Source organism: Exophiala bonariae, assembly GCF_035927105.1.
Source record: "Exophiala bonariae strain CCFEE 5792 chromosome Unknown scaffold_47, whole genome shotgun sequence".
NCBI classification, from domain to species: Eukaryota; Fungi; Ascomycota; class Eurotiomycetes; order Chaetothyriales; family Herpotrichiellaceae; genus Exophiala; species Exophiala bonariae.
The window spans coordinates 1-21,020 of NW_027042522.1; the positions used below are offsets into that span (position 1 = coordinate 1).

Consider the following 21,020-nt stretch of genomic DNA (forward strand, 5'->3'; position numbering starts at 1 on the left):
AACTTTTAAAGGGGTAAGGCAAGAGGACGTTCTGAGGCTCGCGAACAATCAAGTAATCTGAAAACTTCTAAACGGGGTAGGTGATGAAGACGTTCTGAGGCTCGCGAACAATCAGGTAACCCGGACTTCTAGAGGGTGTAGGTGACGAAGATATTCGAAGGCCCGCGAACAATCAGCCAACCTGAAAACTTCCAAAGGAAGTGATATCTTCAGTGAAGTGTAAGTGAGAAAAGGCATCTCAATCGGGTAAGTAAACCTCACTTCATCATATCTCGTTCATTTCACTTCACACTGTAGGCAACCACTCATCTTACACCTTTTCTCATTCCTCCCACCTTCCGAACTCCCAGCAACTCTTCCAAACTTCAAACTTGCTCCCTTCCTCCCTTCCTCTCCAATATTCACGAATCCCTATCGAAGAATCAAACAATCAAGAAAAGCACCGAGCAGTCAATCATGCCTGCGGAGGCGCACCTCGATCAAGTCGGCACCAATCGTCGAATTCGGAGAGCATTGAACAAGGGCCAATCCGGATTGCCGCGAGATTGGGAGCTGCTGGAGGCCAACTGGCCTACCGACTTCAAGTCAAAGAACACCACTCGCATTCAGAAAGGACTCAGCTTCCCTATTGGCTTCGTCCCGGGTAGCTCGGTCCAGAACAGACAATCAACCACCCCGACCTCCAAGCCTGCAACGTCTTCGACAATCAGCTCTACAGCATCCTCATCGGCCAAGAAGCCCAAGCATGCATTGCCTAAACCCAAAACCGGTGGATGGTCCAAGCCTAAGTTCCCCGTGACTAGACTCGAACTGAGCAGCGACGAAGACGATCAAGCTACCACCGACAGCGACGATTCAGACAAGGACAATGTGACTCAACTTCCAACCAAGCGAGACAGTGATGGTAAAGCAAAGATAGTAACCATCGGCCGTGCATCGTCCACTGTCGAAGAAGACTTTGGAAGTGGAGGTAGGCCAGCAATGGTCGGCGGTTTATCGTCTCTGGGACAACGCTGGAAAAAGCTCGGTCAAGAACATGCATTCGCTCCGCAAGAACCAGGTGGCAATGAAGCACTACTCGGACTCTGGAAGCCAGACACCTCAATCAGAAGAATTGTCCTTGGAAGGGTCACCACTCACGGAACCATCGAATTCATCCTGCGTGACTTTACAGGCGATTTCCAGAAGTTTGAACCTGCCGAGCGCGATCAACAGAGATTCAAATCGAACGTTCCTCTTGCAGGGGACCTAGATACCTTAGCTGATCGTATTCAATGGACCCATGAGCTTCCAGACCACATCACTGAATCCGACCTCATCAACTTCATCTGCGACGATACCAAAGGCAAAGGACACCCATGGCGGGGCGCATCCGACATCGCGAAGACAATGGACCTCGGTGCACTGTGGCGTCTGATTGAAAACAATGATTGTGATTTCAAGAACACCTTGGCCGTTCCATACACTTATGACCCTGCTCGACAAATGGCAACTATCTCTCAAGTTATGGTAATGTTCAAAGCTCAAGTCACGGACAATGAAGAGACCATCAAGAAGCTTGGTAGGGCTAAATTCACGAACGTTCTATCCCCAATCAAAATTCTTCAAGATACACTCTTCAAACTCTGGCAATCAACATTCGAAATCCAAAAGACGTTGATTGAAAGTCGACGCCAGGCCTTCGTTAGTGTCACGGACGTTGGGGTGCCCCCATCAATTCTAGATCTGTTCAAGATGAACGTTGATGGTGGTACTGTGACCTGGACACAAGGTGCACTCGAAGCAGACATTGAAGCCGCAGTAGCTGCAGCCAAACAGGAATCGGACGAGAAGAAGAAGCGTGAAGAGGCACGAATCGCCGAGGAGAAAGGTCAACAACACAATGGTACTCGCAAAGACGATGGCTCTGCTGGAGTCAATGGGAACGGTGACGCATGAAGGAAGACGAGTCATAAGAACATAGGCCTGTGAGAGAGCAGAGACAATGCTACCGAAAGTCACGGCGGAAACCATGTTTTGTGGACAATCGATCAATCGAGGGTGATGGCGGGGTTTTCTGCACGAGTTTGTGGACAATCAGGCAAATTTTCTGTATCTTTTAGAACAATCAGGGACGATGGCCTTGGCGCCTGCTGAGTTTCATCGTCCTCCAGCCTCTATTAGTTGTTGCAATTCAGCAACCAGCTAGCTTAGTTAGCAATCAAGGAAATGACCAATACGCTGTCAAAACTGTGCACACTACCTACCCTTCCTAATACAACTAACAACTGTTTACTTCAGATACCGCTGGAACCATTGACACCAGCATCATTTACCCCCCTCGGTCAGCAATCTTCTCACCATACCAGTCCAGGGCTATACCAATGTAGAACAAGCTCGTCCAATCCCCTTCGAACATGCACCCCATATGAGGCCAAGGAATGGCAAAACAAGTGTCCGAAGAACTACATGCATACAATCAGTTGCGGAGGTATTGTCCAAACAAATTCAATCAATTGTGACGGCATTGTCCACACAAATCCAACCAATTGCGAAGGTATTGTCCACACAAATCCAATCAATTGCGAAGGTATTATCCACGCAAATCCAATCAAATGCGGAGGTCAGGGACGATCAATGGGGACGATCAATGGGGACGATCGAGGACAATTGATTGCAACGGTCGAGGATAATCAATTATGGAGGTCGAGGACGATCAATCGTAAAGTCCAAGGACAATCAATTGATTATGATGGTCAGGCTCAACAATCGCAACGGTCTAGGTCTTGCGAAGGTCGAGGCTGAACAAGTCAATGAAACACAAAGGTCGAAACGACAGTGTTGTCCCCAAAAGTGGTCTATGGTGGAAGCTGATATGATTGCGGAGTCCGCCCGTCCTAACTCATAGCTTCGAGGCCGAATACGTCCAATGAAACACAAAGGTCGAAACGACAGTGTTTGTCCCCAAAAGTAGTCTATGGTGGAAGCTGATATGATTGCGGAGTCCGCCCGTCCTAATTCATAACTTCGAGTCTGTATGTCTCGATCTCAGATCTTCTCTCGTGCTCGAATTGAAATTCAAGCCCAAACCATCCAAAGCGACATAGACGTGATTGTTCTCTCCCAGGAGCACTTCCTGGCAATCATCGTCCGCGATGCCATTCACGAATTGCGTGACCAAGAAATCCACTCGGCGTTCGCCCAGTACGACCATTGGCGCATGCCAGGTCCCCGCGCCGTATGTAACGGCCTGGTCGCCTCGAGCAATGAATCCGCGGAGTCGATTCAGATCTGGTGGATTTGTGATTTGGGTAGATCCTGAAGCAGTCGTGGTGGTACCATGCAGAGAAGGCGCGACGATCACGAGGAAGAACGTCTTCGCTCGACTTCCATCCTCGGCATTTGCGGGAAGACCAAGCGGAGAGAACGTCTGGGTCGTGTAAGGGTGGCGTTCGAGGATGTTGACTTTGAATTTGGCCTTGGCTTCAAGAGATCCAGCTTCCTTCTCGATGCCGATCACGCTCAGATTTCGTGGGAAACACGAGAACATGCTCATCTGCGGCTTGGCCACCGCAGTCGGCGCATTTGGGTAGTTGTTTTCGAACACCGAGATAGGAGATGTTTTCAGTGCTGATTGTTGGTTGGCGAATACCGCGGCGGGCTGTTGTGGTGCATGGCGAGTGGTTGGGACGGTGGAGGGTGGTGTATTTAAATTTGAGACAAATGGGGGTGAGATGGCGCTTCCGAAAGAAGCAAACGATGCTGGTGTCAAGGATTCCAGGACTATTTGAAGTGAATAGTTGTTGAGTGTATTGGGAAGGGTAGGCGGTGTTGACATCTTAGATAGATGGGAAACGACACGGCTGTTAGGGTCGGAGGACGGATGCCGTGATATACCTGGTACGGGAGTACTTGTGAATGGCGGCCGCTAGCTCGCTAAATCTTCGTGTCGAATTGTGAAAATCCTAAGACGTTGTGAAGCTGTTAGTTGATCCCGGATAATGTAGTCAACGGGTGCCAAGCCTATCGTCCCCGGTTGCCCATCAAATATCCTTGATGGAGGATATTCGGGGCCAACGTTTGACAAAAAAACCTGGTATATGTTCTCTGTTTGAGTATTGACTTATATCAACCCCACTGCGGGTGAGTTTGCCTTACTCTTCCACAGAATCCTGGGAGTGGTCCATGATATGTACTCTCGGAATTTTAGTGGCACTACTGTCTGAGATTTGGAAATTACAAGATTCAATGGCTACGTCTGGGGGTTATGCTTGGGTGTTGATTTCCCCCTCAGGAATTTAACTCTTGTCTTTCGGTGAGTAGCCTCTGTTGCTGATATGGCTTCGTTCGTAGTCCATTGCCGGGTGACATGCTTAGGCTCGTCAGCTGATTATTTGTGTTAGCTAGGATTATGTTTCCATCCAGGGCTGGAACCGCTACTGTTAGGTTCCTGTGTCACCCGGCGGCTATACGGGTAGCGAAACAGTGGATTGTGGTCGAGTTGGTTGTGTCAATGTAGGATCGTCTCTAGCTGAGGTGAGGAATTGAACACGGTTAATATTGTGCTATTCGATGGTACGTCTTGCTGTCTTGAATCACGATTGTTTCGATGCCCTCTTCATAAGGCATAGTCGGGAAGAAGCTGTCGATTTATAACCGCTTGATTGTCCATGCACCGTAGGATTGACCTGGTACGTTGCGTACTTATTTTTGGGCACTCTGATTGTTTAATTCATTATTTGCTGTTCTTGCGGGGCTTGTGATTGGTTGAATGTAGCTTGGACACTGCTACGAAAGATCATGGCCAGACTCGACTTCGAGATTATTGATGTTGACTCTTCTCTTTGTCTCAGAGTAGAAGCAGACTTAGCAGGCTAGCTCATAACGTTTTGTGTTTCTTGTGGTGCTTCTTGAGATATTTCGAAGTCATCAATATGTGAGGAGGTAGAAGCGGTAGATTATCCATGCGGAATGGTTGGCGGGGCTTAATACTTATTCTTTATCTTCTTGTTTCTCATCAAATCAGCCGTTAGAGGCAAGCGTGCTTGATTGTCGTGTTGAAATCGTGCCTGCTGGCGTCGAAAGGGCTTGATGGAAACTCGAAGGAGAAGTGATGAGTAAATGTTGCCTACTTTGGGTGACTTGAGTGATAGAAGGTGTCAGGGCGCAGGCCGTTATTTTCAGATGACTCTCTCGATAAATTCCAGCATGTGCCGTGTCTCTCGGTGCCGCTAATTGTCACGCATATGCTATGTCTCTCGGTGCCGCTGATTGTCGCGTATATGCTATGTCTCTCGGTGCCGCTGGTTTCGCGTATGTGCCGTGTCTCTCAGTGCCACAGATTGTCGCGAGGATGATTCTCTTAATGTCTTTTAGTATATATCGTGTCTCTCGGTGCCGCTGATTGTCACGTATATGCCATGTCTCTCGGTGCCGCTGATTGTCGCGAGGATAATTCTATTAATGTCTATTAGTATGTGCCGTGTCTCTCGATGCTGCCGATTGTCCCGAGAAAACTGGGACGATGCTGGACCGTTGCTACCATTTATAGCGTGACGATCATGAAGGATCCTTTGGTTGTTGCTTGCAGCCTCTGGGACAGAGAAGGATAAGGGGCCAAACCAGTATGCGGATACCAAGACCTTGGGCCGCGATATTGGCTTTTCCTTTCTCATTCAAGAGCCCAAAGCACGACGCATCCGCCGTGAGCCAAAGAATCCCAACAGCGACGTCGATGAACAGGAGGGTCTCTCTCACCTTCTCCTGAGTCCTGACGCACCATTCGACGGCGTCCACCCCGAAATTAAGTCCGCAGCGGGCTTTGGTCATGATGTATGGATAGCTGGCGTCGTGCGGGCCCGCAACTAGCCAGGCGTACGCTGGGAAATCGTAAAGGAGAGTACAGCAGGTTCCAATGTGTTGCAAGAAAGGCTCGGGTTGACTTTTCTCCGCGGAGATGAAGGCTTGCACTGCGACTACCAGCAGGCCCGCTGGCATGGCCACTGCTTCCATGGCTGATTGGCATCGACTCTCCGATTCATTGGCATTAGCTCTTGTACTTCATTTTATTCGTCTGAATAACACCTCCACAATCGAACGTTTCTGCTTGGCCTCGATCTCCTGCAAACAAATGGCTTGATGTGGAAAAGGCTTCTCGTTGTCTTGTTTCTCTGAAGATCATGCCTTTCCCATATAAGTCATGTCCAAGGTGTCCGCCTGGTCTCTATCGAAAACTTCTCCTTGCAGGCTAAAGCAATCCCTTCGGTTTCTAATCGTGACTTCGATCAGTGGACTCCCATCTTACCTGACAAATAGAGCATCGATAGCCTCAACGAGAGCCATGCCACGAAGTGGATATTCATTGGTTCTTACAAATCCGTGTCCGGGAAAAGCACACCTCCCTTCAATTCTCTTTCAAGATCAGAAAATTAGCCAACCAAATAGGATTTGAAAGAGGAAGAATGATGAGGAGTAACAACGTGGAAAGGAGAGCCATCGAGAAACCAGAGAGCACCGAGGTCGGCAATTTCGATCAGTATGTCTGGAAAGTAAGCCATAATCAGAAGGTCACCAAGTGCCCAACCCCAAAGAAGCCGTCAAGTTAGTCACTGCAAGGGGAAAGCACTATGAAAGGTGGATCCATATTGAATCAATGAGAAAAGATGCGAGACCTAGACCCAAGTCTCTGCATGAAAGGTAGAGCTGCCACTGGTGGTCAATCTCATGGAACCGGGGTCAAGAAGTCCTGAAATTCCAGCGAAAAGCGTACTCGATGTTTTTACAGACCAGGAACTGCGGCAGACATGTATGTACAAGTTGTTTGATGATTTCGGTTGTTTTTGCGCTCGTCCATGGGCGCGGCGTCATTCGTTGAAGCCCGTATAACAATGGCCAGTTCGACAAAAGCGCCATGTCTAATGTGTCCCCTCTGTCACTCCTGGAACTCGGAATGCCATCTTAACATTGATTAACCTAAACATTCGTCCTCAATCTTTAGTTTTCTGCCGCCAATTTTGTCAAATATGCATCTAGGTCGAAGTTCTTATCGTTAAGATCAACTGTAAAGAGACTAAAGTCAGTACCGGCCTGTAAAGTAGAGGCAGTTACAGCATCACGGGAAGCACATACCATCGTCCGTCTTCGATGAGGAAGGCATAGTCTTCTTAGCCCATTCGACCTTTGCTTTCTGTATTAAATCGATCTTGTGTTGGTATTCGGCCTGAGCATGTGCGGCTGCGGTGTTTGCGCTGATTGTTCTTTGATGGGAGAAACCGTAGAATAAGCCAGCAAAAAGAGCCGAATATCGGAGCACCTAGAGCTTGTTAGAGCTTTTCCATGACAAAACTGCACCCTGCGAGTCGTTCTCTCGCCAAAGCAGATGTGTAAATCGACATACATTGACTCCTTGTGAGGTTGACATGGTGAATTGGAAGGGGGAGCGACTGGTAGTGGACTGGCGGTTTTTAGGTCTTTGTCTGCTGCAATTGATCGCGCACTCTTCACTCAAGGGTTGACGGCGCCCCGAGCTGGTTGATATTATCGAGAAGGTGGTGTCGTGGATTCGTGGTAGCTTGAACTCACGTCGAACTGATCCCAATTGATCCCGAAGAAAGTTGAAGCTCCAACAAAAAACCCACGGGATCTTGTCACGTGACCAAGTCTCCAATCTGATATAGCAGCGGCATTCCACAGCCAAAATAAGTACTCAGGTATGTGGCCGCTTTCAGAGATACGGCGGGCGACAACCTCCATTGCGAACCTTGGTAGTAGTACACTCCGCGGACGACAGACGGCCATTTAGACTGGCCACAGTAGCATCCTACGTATCCCATGGCCAATAAACTGTCCATTCCATTTACTACCAATCCTTCTATTTCATAGATACGGCGGGCGACAGACTGCTGTTACACTATCAATCCTTTTATAGACACGGTGAACGACACATTGCTAGGTATAGTACCTACCTAGATAGATACCTGAGAATTTCCGCTTGCTATATACTAGTCATTACACTTACTATTACAATCTCAATTCCACTATCCGCCCTTCAGCATCAACATAGGAGCGGGGAGGTCGAATTGTCATTACACTATCCATACATACATCGCTAATAAGTTTCTAGAACCACATCCTCCTGCGACTTCACCCAATCCTCCCTGGACCTCACTTTCCTCCCCCTCCCCCTTCTCGTCGACTCTCTCACCATGTCCTCCCACAAAGATGAACTCCTTGCCAAAAAGGCGCGTCTCGCCGAACTCAAGCGGCAACGAGCATTACGCGAGGAGCAATATACCTCTGGACGCCACAGCATCGGGGAGGTAGGTCTACTAAGATAGCATGGCAGTAAACCAGCGCTGATCATATCTACTCGCAGGCACCCTCCCCAAGCAGGACCGCGGAGGAGCGTAAAAATGAGGTCAACAATATATTATCTGAGATATTCGGGCGACAACGAGATTCAACAGCCTCTGACAAGAGAAGAGCAAGTCGGCCCAACTCTCTACAAGGCACCGGCCAGATCACTCCCCAGTCCGACCTCGAACCCTCACCTCGAGTGTTGATGCAATCCATGTCCACACAGACTGACTCGGCTCCATCTGCACCCCCACTCTATGAGCAACCTTCCTCTACGACGGAACCCGTGGTTGCTAAACGCGAATATATTACCTACAATAAAGGTGTACAGACCGAGGCATACCTAGACGACACTCCGCAATCACAGAGCAATTCTGATGATGAACAACCGGTGCGCTCTAAAAAGCGACTCAGTAGGCGGGAGCAAGAAAGAGACGAAGAGATAAGATTGAGCCTGCGAAAGGAGATCGAGGAAGAGGTGAGGGACACACTCAACAGAGAGCCTGCACCATTTTCATCCGCATCGTCTCATCAACGCTTCCCCCTTCGAACCTTGACCAATACCGAGTTGAACGCGGTTGTTGCCTCCTCTGAATTTGTTTCATTCGTCGAGCGATCTTCCAAAGTCATTGAGCGAGCCTTGGATTTGGACGACGAATATGATCTGTTGACTGATTATACCCGAACGTCCACCCTGGATGATAGCGATGACGATATGAATTATGCACGATCGAGCAAAAAGTCCCATTCCTTACGTGAATCATTTCAATTATTTTCCGACCGACATTCGCGAAGACGAATCGTCTCAGACATACAATTCTCACCACATTTCAACGAACTCCTCTTATCCTCCTACACCAAGAACCCGTCCGCCCCCCATGAACCTGCAGGCCTGGTTCTTCTGTGGAATACTCACGCCCCGTCCAGTCCAGAATACCATTTTACAGCTTCGTCAGATGTGCTCTCAGCCCGCTTTTCACCATTCCACCCCAATCTCGTCATTGGGGGTTGTTATTCTGGCCAGATATGCCTCTGGGATACAAGATCTTCTGGTAGAACAGGTCAACCAGTCCAGAAAACCCCCCAATCAGGCTCACATCTCGGACACACTCATCCTGTCTACAGTATAAATGTGGTGGGGACCCCCAATGCTCATAATATTCTGACCGCGTCCATGGATGGCGTCGTTTGCTCATGGTCTGTCGATATGTTAACCCAAGCACAAGAATACCTGGTTCTCAATACTCCACCTCCAGCCCGGACTGACGATCTTGCACCGACGAGTATGAGCTTCCCAGCATCTGACCCAACCTTCTTCGTTGTCGGTACTGAGGAAGGGTCAATTTATCCATGCCACCGCTACGATCGAGCGGGCGCTCAAGCTGGAGTGGACAATCGTGTGGCTTACCGCGGCCATAAAGCACCAGTCATGAGTTCTCAATTTCACCCAACACGCGGGCCCCTGGATCTAGGTGATCTCCTGCTCAGTTCAAGCTCCGATTGGAGTATCAAGCTCTGGCGGGTCAAGCCTGCCGCAAGTTCTGTTGCAACAGTGGCAGACAAAGATCCCGTAGTCCGACCTATTCTTGATATCGCACGTGAGGATCTAGTATATGACACCAAGTGGGCCCCATACAAGCCATCCGTGTTTGCGTGTGTCACAGGTTCTGGTGATCTTGAAGTCTTCGACTTGAGCTACGACCTCGAAGTGCCCATCACCAAAGCCAGCCCGACTCGAGGTAAGAGTGGTATTGTACCTTTCAAAGGACTGAACAAACTTGCATGGGAGGAGAAGCGTGGAAGTCAAATTGCGGTTGGAGGCCTCGATGGGGTAGTAACCGTCTTTGATGTGGGCAAAGGTCTGCAGGGCGGAAATACCGAGATTAACGAAGAAGACTGGAAGGGAATGAAGCGGCTGGTGACCAGATTGGAAGGTGCCGGAGCGAAATGATCCCCAGCGGGACATGTATCGATTATCGTGGGTTTGTTTACTGTTTCAAGCGACAAGACGGGCTGAAGACCATTATCGTCGAGGAGCGAACCAACGGCATCTTGGATTGAGCGGATTACGGTGATTCCGACCGAAGTTGTGGCATTGGTGCTTGCAGAAATTGTACTATGATACCCCCTCGCGTAGCAGGTGTGATGAAGATTGATAACCTAGGCGTTATTGGGTCGACCGAACGTCCAGCAACACTGTCGGTGTTGCCAAGTCATTCACGACCACAATATCAATTGCACACAGCACTTGACGATGAAGTCCTTCCTTGCAACGTGAGTCCACTAAAGTAGTATGCTTGAGATACTCGTGCTCAGACGTCAACAGTACTCGTAGGTAGCGAAAAGGTGGTTCACATGGTGGCGATATCGAGCATTAAATTATTGGCCCGAGTCGAGCAGCCTTCCCTTCAGTCCACGTTTGCATGTGAGGGGCTCCCCATCGCTGTCTCACTTCCAGGAAGGCAGATGGATAGCAGGCTGGGGAAATTCTTCATACGTCCTAATACGAGGTCCTCACCTCATGATTCACGTGACCTTGTTTGGACGGGAATCTGATGCGGTCGTCCAACTTTGATATTTGTCCGGCGTGCGACTAGTCGGTGCCACCCGCACCAAGCGATCAAATATAGTGCCAAAACGTCTGAAAGGCTGGAAAATTGGTTTGAAGAGGACGGTGGAAACAACCAGCAAGATCATTCGTTCTCATGTGCAAATATACCCCATATAGTTCTTATATCCACTGTTAACACACTTCAAACTGTTCATGGTGAACCACAACTTCTCCAGGACTCAGGTGTGTTTTCTCTGGAGAGCCGGGGGCCCGCCATTGTTGTCGACTCGTGGCGCTGAGGCGGCAGGGCTACTGGGCCAACGGATGATGAGCATAGGTCCGGGTGCCTTCTGCCCGGAGTGCCTATTCCGGCGGATTCAGATGGGGCCCTCGGGCTTAGTGAGCCCAGGGCCCAATCTACGGAGTACCTTTGACGCCTACGGACTATTGGGGAGCTACTAGCCTGGAGGGGCTAAGGCCTGGGGCTAATTGTTACCCGCAAGTGCGAATAACATCTCCGGCACTTGTTGGACCAAAAAAATTCATCGCCCCAACCAGTGAGTTGAGCACGGCATAGTATGATGGTACTACTTGCCATCCACGCATACAGCAAAAGACAACCTCTAAGTCGGATCTCGCGGAAGCGCCTATTGTATCTTTACGGGGTGCTTCAGTCGACCAAACACACCTGGACACTCACTGATTGTCAACCAATCGCTCGGAAGGCCTCTGTTCAGTGCATCGAAGCACAGATATGCAAGCCACAGCAATGACGGCCCACGAACAGACTCCAATATTGAATTGTTACTCTTTGTGATGCCCACCAGCCATTCCTTGAGCCAGCATCTATTTCCGTAAACGTGTTACGAGCATCACTAACATACTTCGCTATTATTGTGCTGCGCTAAATTTACAACCACCACGGCTGACTCGATGGCAGCGACCACATTGTGTCCACAGGCCATGATCTGTCACTCACTTGGGACTAGACTGTGACCGCTACTGATCATTGTTGTCCAACCTGTTCGATCGCAATGAGCATTATCACGGGCCGATTGAGACTGGTGGTCGATCTCACTACTACCTATCCCGACTTCACAAGACCCGATGCCGATCCTTAGACCCCTCTCAAAAGTCACGTAGTCGCCAATTATCTTGATGTCTTGACGGACAAAACCCGGCCATTCGAACAACACCCATGCCCTAAAGCAGCTGTCTCAGCATGCACATTGACAGTGCATGGTAAAGCCATGGATTTTCCACATATTCCAGGCCATAATTCGACGCGGTTAATATGGGACTCAATTAATTGCTCACTCTAACTGGTGATGAACCTTGTCGATCAACAGAACTTCAAGCCCCGAGACCGAATCTACTGGCACCCAGACGAAGTCACCCCTAGAGTAACCCCGCAAATATAGCTCTTTCGAGACGGATGCACAAGGTGCTCGTCGTCAATGACTGACTCACCATTGAAACGAAACTCAAGTGTACTTTGGAGAAACGATGGATAGTAACAGGGCCTGCATAGCTAGGGGGAAAGGAAACCCCCCAGAGGCTCGCAAGTGTCTGCTTTACTCGACTGTATTGACCTCGAAATTTGGCTTCGAGATGTCAAAATTTCCTAACTCACAACGTCCAAACATGTCACGATTGCATGCCTCTGAGGTTTCCGTTCATCCTCATGATCAGCGTCAATCGCCATTAAGAGAATCATCTCGTCATTTGCGAGCATCCCTTCCCCAGCTTTCCCCGCAGCAAGGATATATGGATTTAGTTCCCTTTCTAGCTTGGAGCTTGAGCCACTGGTTCCATTGATCAATTGGTCAAGTTGAGCTCCACAAAATACATCCCTTTCAAGAGGCTTTACTTGTTCGAGCTTCTGCACATCGACTGTGTCGATGCCTGCTTTCCACTGGCCGCTTTTCTAGCCTGCATCCTTGCCCTGCCGGCTTGCCAATCGTCATTCCAAATTTCGCTCAAGATCTCATTCAGTTAGACTCTACGCTTGCTGGTTCCACCCAGACTTCAAGACCAATTCATGGTGGACACTCGGCTGAGCGGGTTAGGGGCTCTCCACTCCACCGAGAGGAGAATCACTCCATTTCATCTTGGTTCGCGTCACAGACCAAGACAGCACCACACTATCGGAGTAGGTATATTATGTATGGGTTCCGTAAGGCCCTGGTGGAATGTTGTTGTTGTGTTGCTGTTCTGGTGGTATAGTCCTTCAAAAACGCCCTCTTCCTCGCTTCATTTTGGATACATTTTCAACATTACACCTCAAATATCTCGCATACCTGTTCCTTCAGAACCTCTCATCCTACACCATACCAATATGTCGCACCACCATCCCGACGTTGAGAAAGATCATGCCGGCAGTGATTCTGTCAATGGCAATACCAAATATGACCTTCACCATGATCACCATGACGAAGACACTGCCTTGAGGAGACTTCGGACGGCAGGAAGCATTTCCATCACTCCTGAGCTCTTTGAAAAGATCTACCTCTCTCCCAAGAATCAGGTATCGAACAATATTCGATCAACTGTTGGTAACCCAACACCTCTGTATGTTTCCCGAACACTGTACGTGTGTCTGCCTTCTAATGCGTCCTAGTGCTTTGGTCGGCTTTCTACTTTCCCTTACTCCTCTGTCGAACGTTCTACTGGGCTGGCAAGGCTCTGGCGGCTTAGGGTCCGCTGAAGTGTAAGTTATCCATGAACTTGTGCTTGAGAGATCTTCTAATTCTTGTTTTCCTCAGCGGCGTCTATTACTTCTTCGGTGGTCTCCTGATGACCTTGGGTGCGGTCTTGGAGTTTATTTTGGGCAACACATTCCCCTTCGTGGTTTTCGGTTCTTTTGGTGCCTTCTGGCTTTCTTTTGGAGCCACTCTGACTCCTTACTTCAACGCGTCAATTGCCTATGCTCCAGACACCCCAGCAACGGCTTCAAGCGACCCAGTCTTTGCCTCGACATTTGCATTCTTCCACGTTTATATGGGAGTTCTATGCTTCGTCTACATGGTTGTGTCACTCCGAACCAACATTATCTTCTTCTTGATCTTCGCAACACTAGTCGGTGCATTCGGCTGTCTAGCTGGCTTCTTTTTCTCCATCGGAAACTCGGATCCCAATCTCACCCTCCAACACGCTGCGGGAGGTCTCACATTCGTCACTTGTTTACTGGGATGGTATCTATTCTTTGTACAACTGCTCGCGGCTGTCGACTTCCCTCTCAATCTACCAGTCGGTGACTTGAGCCGATTCATCAAGGGAGCCAGTGAGCGAGCCAAGGGCGAGTAGACGCCATGCCAGCGAAGCAGGTCGAAAGCAAGATGAATTGTCGTGGTTGATTTCATGTCAAGCTGTATGTCAGCCAAGAGCGACACAAATCAATTTCTTCCAGGTCATTGGTAAAAGGATGGGAAAATGGGATTGTGATGGGAAGGCACAGAAAAATCTTTCACGTCTACGAAGAGCACAGCATATTGAGGCCCGCAGAATGCGGTGTTGGTACAACGAATGTGACAGCGTTGGCTGGCCATACTCTTTGACTCTGATAGCTCCTGCACAATGTATTTGTGCGTTTTAATTACCTCACAATGTAAATGTGCGTTTTAATTGCCTCACAATGTATATGTGCGTTTTAGTTACCCAGAATTGAGTTCAATGTCACTCGGTCTGCAGTCGTGTAGCATCGCTCAGCCTCGTGATACTTGAATACCAAGCCATAACAACACGTCGCACTACTTCACACGCTGTACTTGCGAGGTCAGGAACAGCCATCAACGAGAAACTGTTGGCATTCAACGACATGCAAGGCTGCAGCTCTGACAGGTTAGATGGAAGCGGTGAAGGAAAAAGTCTCGGGAACTGGAGTTGAAGTTCGCATTCTAGCCCTTTCGCGAGTGCATGTGGTCCCATGTTGCACAACCTCCGAGTCTCCTGAGATCGGGTTGACAAAGTCGATGGGCCCTCATGACTACAGTCGCACGGCGTGCAGAAGAGGAACGAACCATTGTTCCTTTCTCCTATCAGCGCCCACCCCACGCCCGGAAGTCTACCACGGAGCACGGAGGACTTTGAAAATCGAAACCAAACAAATAACAGCAACAAGAATGATGGATCCACCCCCATGGGAACAGAGACGGGGTCACGGTGCTTTGCCTGTTTTGCGGGTTGACCTCCATTGGCTAGGGCATGGAGGTCTGGAGGCATGGAGTGATGTCTCCCCAATTTCCTCTCGTCCGAAGACATGGTTTTGGGTGGAAACTAACTAGTCGGCTTGCGGTGCACAAACATGAACGACGCTCTTTTTTATCAAGGGGTCCCGTAATTTCTCTGCCTGCTGTTTTTCATTGAGACAAGCACGCCACCAGATGTGCAAATGTACCTCCTTGCATAGGTCAGGGGTTATAACTTATCCCCGGTGTTAGCAGGTGTTCTGAAAATTTTTGGTGAAGCTGATATTTCTTCGGGCTTTCGGATGTTCACCCCTGGGCAAGGATTTCAGTAGAGGTTGCTGGGCGCGGATAAAAGCTTCGACGCAATCACATGATCATACCGTGTAGGTCTATCACATTCCTTGCACCGCTTTCCTCTTGTTCTGTGATAATTCAATATCTCGTATATACATCATGTGCACGCAAACAATAGCTAGACGATCATCACTTCCACCTGACTCAAGCCTCTGTTCCCCTGATTCCCAATGAAAATGGCAATGGCACTGAGGGTGCCGTCCTGAGCCATTGTCCTCTCACCAAGTTTGAAGCTGGAATGAGTGGCCACATACTGCTTCCTCTAATTCTGATCTTCAGCCTTCCGCACATATGTCGTGCGCTCCTTCGTGGGGTTTTCATGATTGCCATTGCATGACGGCATTGCACAATTGGCGGCACAAAACGGCGAGTAGGTTTATTGAGACAACCAGAGATTGGTCGGCTCGAGATTTGCATGGAAGATAGGTAGGGGAGCCCGCTTTATACCAGGCGTGCTCCTGCTTCATACAATCAATGACTCTTGGCTTCTACCACGCTCGATGGAGGAATCCTCTGTTTCTTTGGTTGAAGTGGCTTGCACGCCACTCCCATGTCATATACAGGACGAACGTACCACCACAGACAACTCTCTCGTCGTGGCGATGAAAGATTTCGAGAAAAAAAGAACATGCATGGTAGGTACCTTAAAACTGTAACTATCACGAAGGATCATGATCAAAAAGGCAAGCTGAACCAAATGTGTTTCTCGATTTCCTGTGCCAAAGGCAAGTGCCTTGTCACAGCAATCAGCCCTGCACCAGTGTATTATACGCCCGTTCCCTCGAGTTATCTACCATCTTTTATTCCTCTATCGACTGATGTCTGATTTTCCTCGTGATATGATTGGAAGGTGGCGCGGCTTGAATATTTGGCATTTTGCGCGCACACCATTGTCCATTCTTTCGCCCATCACGTCGGCTACTTTCTCAATCACATCCAGGTCGTCGCTAATGGTAGCAAGGAGATTTGGGAAAGGATGGATGATGTCTTGGATGAAAATGAAAAAGAGCAGCAGGACAGCACAGCAATGTGCGTTGTGGATCACCATTGGCACTTTTCTATCACTCAAATTCATCATTGGAAGTACTCGGGGTTGGGCCCAAGCGACCTTACAGTACCAAAAATTCGAAACTTACCACCGCTGAGTAGATAGAGTGACTGATCCTTCCTCCATATTAGGCAAACCATGCTTGTGGTCCACAAAAGTGGATGCATTTCGTTCTCCCCCAATGTTAATTTCTGGGCGAATCTTCAGCTTGCAAGGCGTGCTGTTAATCCTCATTACTTAACATATTTACAAACAGCATACGGCTCGCTTGAAATGATAACTGTCAAGTCACACGAGGAGCCGATAGAGATCAATCTATGAGTCAGAGGAAAAAAAGTGTCGCTGTTCTAGTGATGTATTAGTTATGAGGACTCAGAATGACTCCCAATCCACCGCCCACGGGTACCGTACTAGTAGTGGCGATGGGTCATTTTTGAATAATCCCATCGTGGCTGGCTCTTTGCCATGCCAGGATGGGGAAGCCTAAGTGCGAGGCTCCTTGGGCAATACCAAGCATTCGCCGAAGTTTTCTATTACTTAGTAATTAGATCCTCTAGCGGGTGGGTCATATCTGCTAGCGCTCGCAACCTTGCGACAGCTGGACGTGGGTCTAGGATAGGCGCTGCATTGTGAAATCCTTTTCTCGTTTCACGTGGAACTGATCTTCAGTAGAGACACGATGAGCATAATGATAGTAGCACGAGGAACCGTAGATTTGAGATATGGACTACATAAAAGGTGTTGAATATCGCATTGCTCGTTCATTGTCGACCACTCTTTGATCGATCCTCAAAATTCGAGAGTTATTTCCATAAGCATGGTTATCTTTGAGGTGCTCGCCCGTCGTAAGTGTTGTCTGATGACCCTCACTGAAAAATTGATATGATGCTTGTTTCAAAATGAAATATCGCGGCTTATGAAGCTCGAAAGAGTGCTTGATTACCGTTATTTATCTTCTGATTTCTCCATCATTGCAAAAGTTAATCAGCGTTCTGGCCACGATCTCATACTCACATTGAAGTTGAACTTTTAGGGGACGTCGAATAACCAGTACCATGTCGTAGTCGATAAGCTGTGCAGTCTCAGTGCAGTCCTCTATAGGCGCCCTTTATGCTAAGCGAGTAGGTGCCATCCGCCCCTAAGTCGCATACTCACGGTCAAACGCACCTATATTTGGAATCCGAAATTTCTCTTAACAATTTCCTCGACCGCGAAAGGAGACATCCGCTTCTTGATCTGGTGCAGATAGCTTGGCGGTCAGCGCACTAAAGTTCATGGTTAATGGGCCGCTCCATCCTTTGCCAGGAATCGTTTGAGAATCAAGAAAAGTCCCGGAGTATAACTCTTCGTCAGTATCAAGTCTTGAAAATGGCTTTTCACTTCCAACTGTGGTGTGTTTTTGTCCTTTGATACTTGCGTTGTTTTTTGGGTACTTTTTAAGTATCCGTTTCTGCGGGTAGGACAAACGTAAACACGGACCCATAGTTAAATAAGGCGCGAACACATGCACAAGGTCAGTTTTCTCACTAATCATTCTGATACATGGGTAGTTCTGGCATCAAACAACCCAATCCGCGGGTAAAGAGTCGAACATTGAGGAAGATTTGTTTTCAATGTGCGATATGATCGAAGACCGGTTGGTCAACCTCAATAACTCACTGATTTCCATGGTCATTGGATGTGCTGAAGGTACTCTGCCAGGACGAGATCCCTGCAAGAAGTAGGTGTATTTACAAGAAATCTTTACTGCTCAATCGAGCACATTCGAACTGATAACCGAGCACCACTTCCTTGTTTTGATGCTGGCAGATGATCTCACATGCCTACTGAAACATCCTTGACTCGGAAGTCGACTTCATGAGGGTCCATCTTTCTCAGAAGCTTTCCAGGGTCATAGCCAAGAAATTATACACGACTCGAAAATGTGTCGCAATTGCTAGTCTATAGCTCGGCTGGTGACCGTCGACCATCCAACATCTGAAGGCGACTATCGCGTGTATCATGCTGTGAGATCTTTAAGAAATCGAAAATGATGTTGTTTTCTTACGGGTGGTGGAGAAACATTGACCCGAACGCCAAGACATTTCAACCAACTGAGATACGACTACCGCGCACCTCCTTCCTTCAAAGGGTGGCTCTCAGCGGTGATTGTAGTCGTCGTAGCAGGCTGAGAACTCAGCTTAGAAGCGTTACTATTTGTCATCGACACGTATTAATGATAGCTACAGCCTGACCAAGCTTCCCGATCTTGGTAACCACGATCTCAAACTCCACCAAGCCGAAAGAGGTTCAGTTCAGAGTCACAGGTGAGGGAAACTCATGCTCAAAGCGACTTTGTGGAAAGGTCTGACTTCGGCTTCGAGTGGACTCCCATATCAAGTCTCTCTGATAGCTTCAAAACCCAAGCTTTTACAGCAGTGCTTGTCCGTGCAACTTCGAAAAATGGCAACTACTAATACCATCATCAATTCTCCCCGTGATCCCAACACTCTGGCGAACTACAACAATTGGCGTACATTGCACACAGCTACGACTCTGGATATCCTCTTCGATCAGAAGAAATTGACAGGGAACGTCGTTCATACCCTGAAAGCAATCACCGATGGTCAGAGTGACGAAGTTATTTTGGACACCAGCCACTTGCTCATTCACGACGTCAAAGTAGAGGGCAAACCTGCGAAATGGGAATTGCTTCAACGCTTTGAGCCTTACGGCAGCGCATTGAAGATCAAACTCGACCACAAGCCATCCTTGGAGAAAACAATAGATGTTCAAATTCATGTCGAAACCACACCGGCTTGTACAGCTCTTCAATGGTTGACACCGGAACAGACCTCGAACAAGAAGCATCCTTACATGTTTTCTCAATGTCAGGCCATTCACGCTCGCTCGGTCTTCCCTTGCCAGGATACTCCAGACGTGAAAGCAACCTTTGATTTTCATATCACCTCACCTCTTCCAGTTGTTGCCTCTGGTATTGCTGCCAAAGACAACCCAACATCACCGTCGACGAACGGATCGTCCCAAGTCTTCAAATTTCATCAGAAAGTTCCCATTCCAGCCTATCTATTTGCCCTGGCTGCTGGCGATATTGCGACTGCTCAAATCGGTCCCCGGAGCTTCGTGGCAACTGGCCCAGATGAGTTGAAGGACTGTAAGTGGGAGTTTGAGGAAGATACGGAAAAGTTTTTGCAAGCTGCCGAATCTTTGGTTTATCCTTACGCGTGGGGCGAGTACAATGTACTGGTACTCCCACCATCCTTCCCCTATGGCGGAATGGAGAATCCCGTCTACACATTTGCGACCCCAACTGTCGTCTCAGGTGATCGACAGAACGTCGACGTGATTGCACATGAGCTTAGCCACTCATGGTCTGGAAATCTTGTTTCCAACGCATCATGGGAGCATTTCTGGCTTAATGAAGGTTGGACGACGTACTTGGAACGCCGCATTCAGGCCAAAGTTCATGGAGGCAATCAATGGCGAGATTTCTCTGCCATCATTGGTTGGAAGGCCATGAGCGACAGCATTGAGCAATTTGGAACTGAACACGAGTTTACAAAACTGGTCATCGATCTCAAGGGCAAGGATCCTGACGATGCCTTCTCGAGCATCCCGTACGAGAAAGGCTTCAACTTTTTGTACTACATCGAGAAGCTCATCACGCAGAAAGAATTCGACAAATTTGTCCCTCACTATTTCGAGAAGTGGCGTGGAAAATCACTCGACAGCTACGACTTCAAAGCGACGCTATTGGATTTCTTCGCTGATGACAAGGCTGTCTCGGCCAAGCTGGCAGAAATCGACTGGGACACGTGGTTCTACAAGCCAGGTTACCCACAAAAGCCAGACTTCGACACCACACTCGCCGACGCAGCCAATAAACTCGCCGACCAATGGGAGAAATTCATCACGGACCCGGCCCAAGGATTCCGACCGGCTTCACAGGACATCGAAGGCTGGTCGGCGAACCAAGTAGTCGTGTTCCTCGAGCGCATTCTACAATTCAAAGAGACGCTACCCATGCCGCACGTGAACTATATGGGCTACATCTATAATCTGAAGGAAACGCGCAACGTCGAGGTCAGCAGCCGGTACTACCAGATCGCGATGGCGAGCGGCGACTTCAGCATCAAGAACTTCGTGACGATCTTGCTGGGCCAGGTCGGACGCATGAAGTTCGTCCGTCCGCTGTTCCGCGGCCTCATCAAGATGGACATTGACTTGGCCGTCGAGACGTTCGAGAAGAACAAGGACTTCTATCATCCCATTTGTCGGGCTATGGTCGCCAAGGATCTTTTTGGCGCCAAGGACCGCTTGGAGAGCGAAAACCAGCAGCAAGCTTAGACTTTAGTCGGTGGTCGTGGAAGGACGAGGAGCAAGCCCGGAAATCATTAGTATCGTGCTATGAATGATGTAGATCAAAATACGATGGTTCAACCCATGGGTAAAGTAGCAGAACGCGCAGAATGACGTTGCTTTGGCGAATCGATCATATATATGACCAACTCGCCTTATGTTGTGAATCGGCTTTTCATCTCCATAT

General features: G+C 48.7%; 6 protein-coding genes across 6 annotated transcripts; 4 read left to right on the plus strand and 2 right to left on the minus strand.

The window, feature by feature from the left end:
- Positions 1 to 456: 456 nt before the first annotated feature.
- Positions 457 to 1,938, plus strand: LTR84_010658 (uncharacterized protein; the record flags this gene model as incomplete). Its single annotated transcript, XM_064854193.1, has 1 exon — positions 457 to 1,938. One exon carries the CDS (start codon positions 457 to 459, stop codon positions 1,936 to 1,938), a length of 1,482 nt encoding a protein of 493 aa, XP_064700192.1.
- Positions 1,939 to 2,998: 1,060 nt separating this feature from the next.
- On the minus strand, positions 2,999 to 3,817 carry LTR84_010659 (uncharacterized protein; the record flags this gene model as incomplete). Its single annotated transcript, XM_064854194.1, has 1 exon — positions 2,999 to 3,817. The coding sequence occupies one exon, from the start codon at positions 3,815 to 3,817 to the stop codon at positions 2,999 to 3,001; it is 819 nt and encodes a 272-aa protein (XP_064700193.1).
- Positions 3,818 to 6,972: 3,155 nt separating this feature from the next.
- On the minus strand, positions 6,973 to 7,399 carry LTR84_010660 (uncharacterized protein; the record flags this gene model as incomplete). Its single annotated transcript, XM_064854195.1, has 3 exons — positions 6,973 to 7,037; positions 7,108 to 7,291; positions 7,376 to 7,399. The coding sequence occupies 3 exons, from the start codon at positions 7,397 to 7,399 to the stop codon at positions 6,973 to 6,975; spliced, it is 273 nt and encodes a 90-aa protein (XP_064700194.1).
- A 784-nt stretch (positions 7,400 to 8,183) lies between these two features.
- On the plus strand, positions 8,184 to 10,285 carry LTR84_010661 (uncharacterized protein; the record flags this gene model as incomplete). The annotated part of the gene is made up of 2 exons (XM_064854196.1): positions 8,184 to 8,297; positions 8,354 to 10,285. 2 exons carry the CDS (start codon positions 8,184 to 8,186, stop codon positions 10,283 to 10,285), a joined length of 2,046 nt encoding a protein of 681 aa, XP_064700195.1.
- Positions 10,286 to 13,223: 2,938 nt separating this feature from the next.
- On the plus strand, positions 13,224 to 14,191 carry LTR84_010662 (uncharacterized protein; the record flags this gene model as incomplete). Its single annotated transcript, XM_064854197.1, has 3 exons — positions 13,224 to 13,456; positions 13,506 to 13,595; positions 13,651 to 14,191. The coding sequence occupies 3 exons, from the start codon at positions 13,224 to 13,226 to the stop codon at positions 14,189 to 14,191; spliced, it is 864 nt and encodes a 287-aa protein (XP_064700196.1).
- Positions 14,192 to 18,916: 4,725 nt separating this feature from the next.
- LTR84_010663 (uncharacterized protein) lies at positions 18,917 to 20,821 on the plus strand (the record flags this gene model as incomplete). Its single annotated transcript, XM_064854198.1, has 1 exon — positions 18,917 to 20,821. One exon carries the CDS (start codon positions 18,917 to 18,919, stop codon positions 20,819 to 20,821), a length of 1,905 nt encoding a protein of 634 aa, XP_064700197.1.
- Between the last annotated feature and the right edge of the window lie 199 nt (positions 20,822 to 21,020).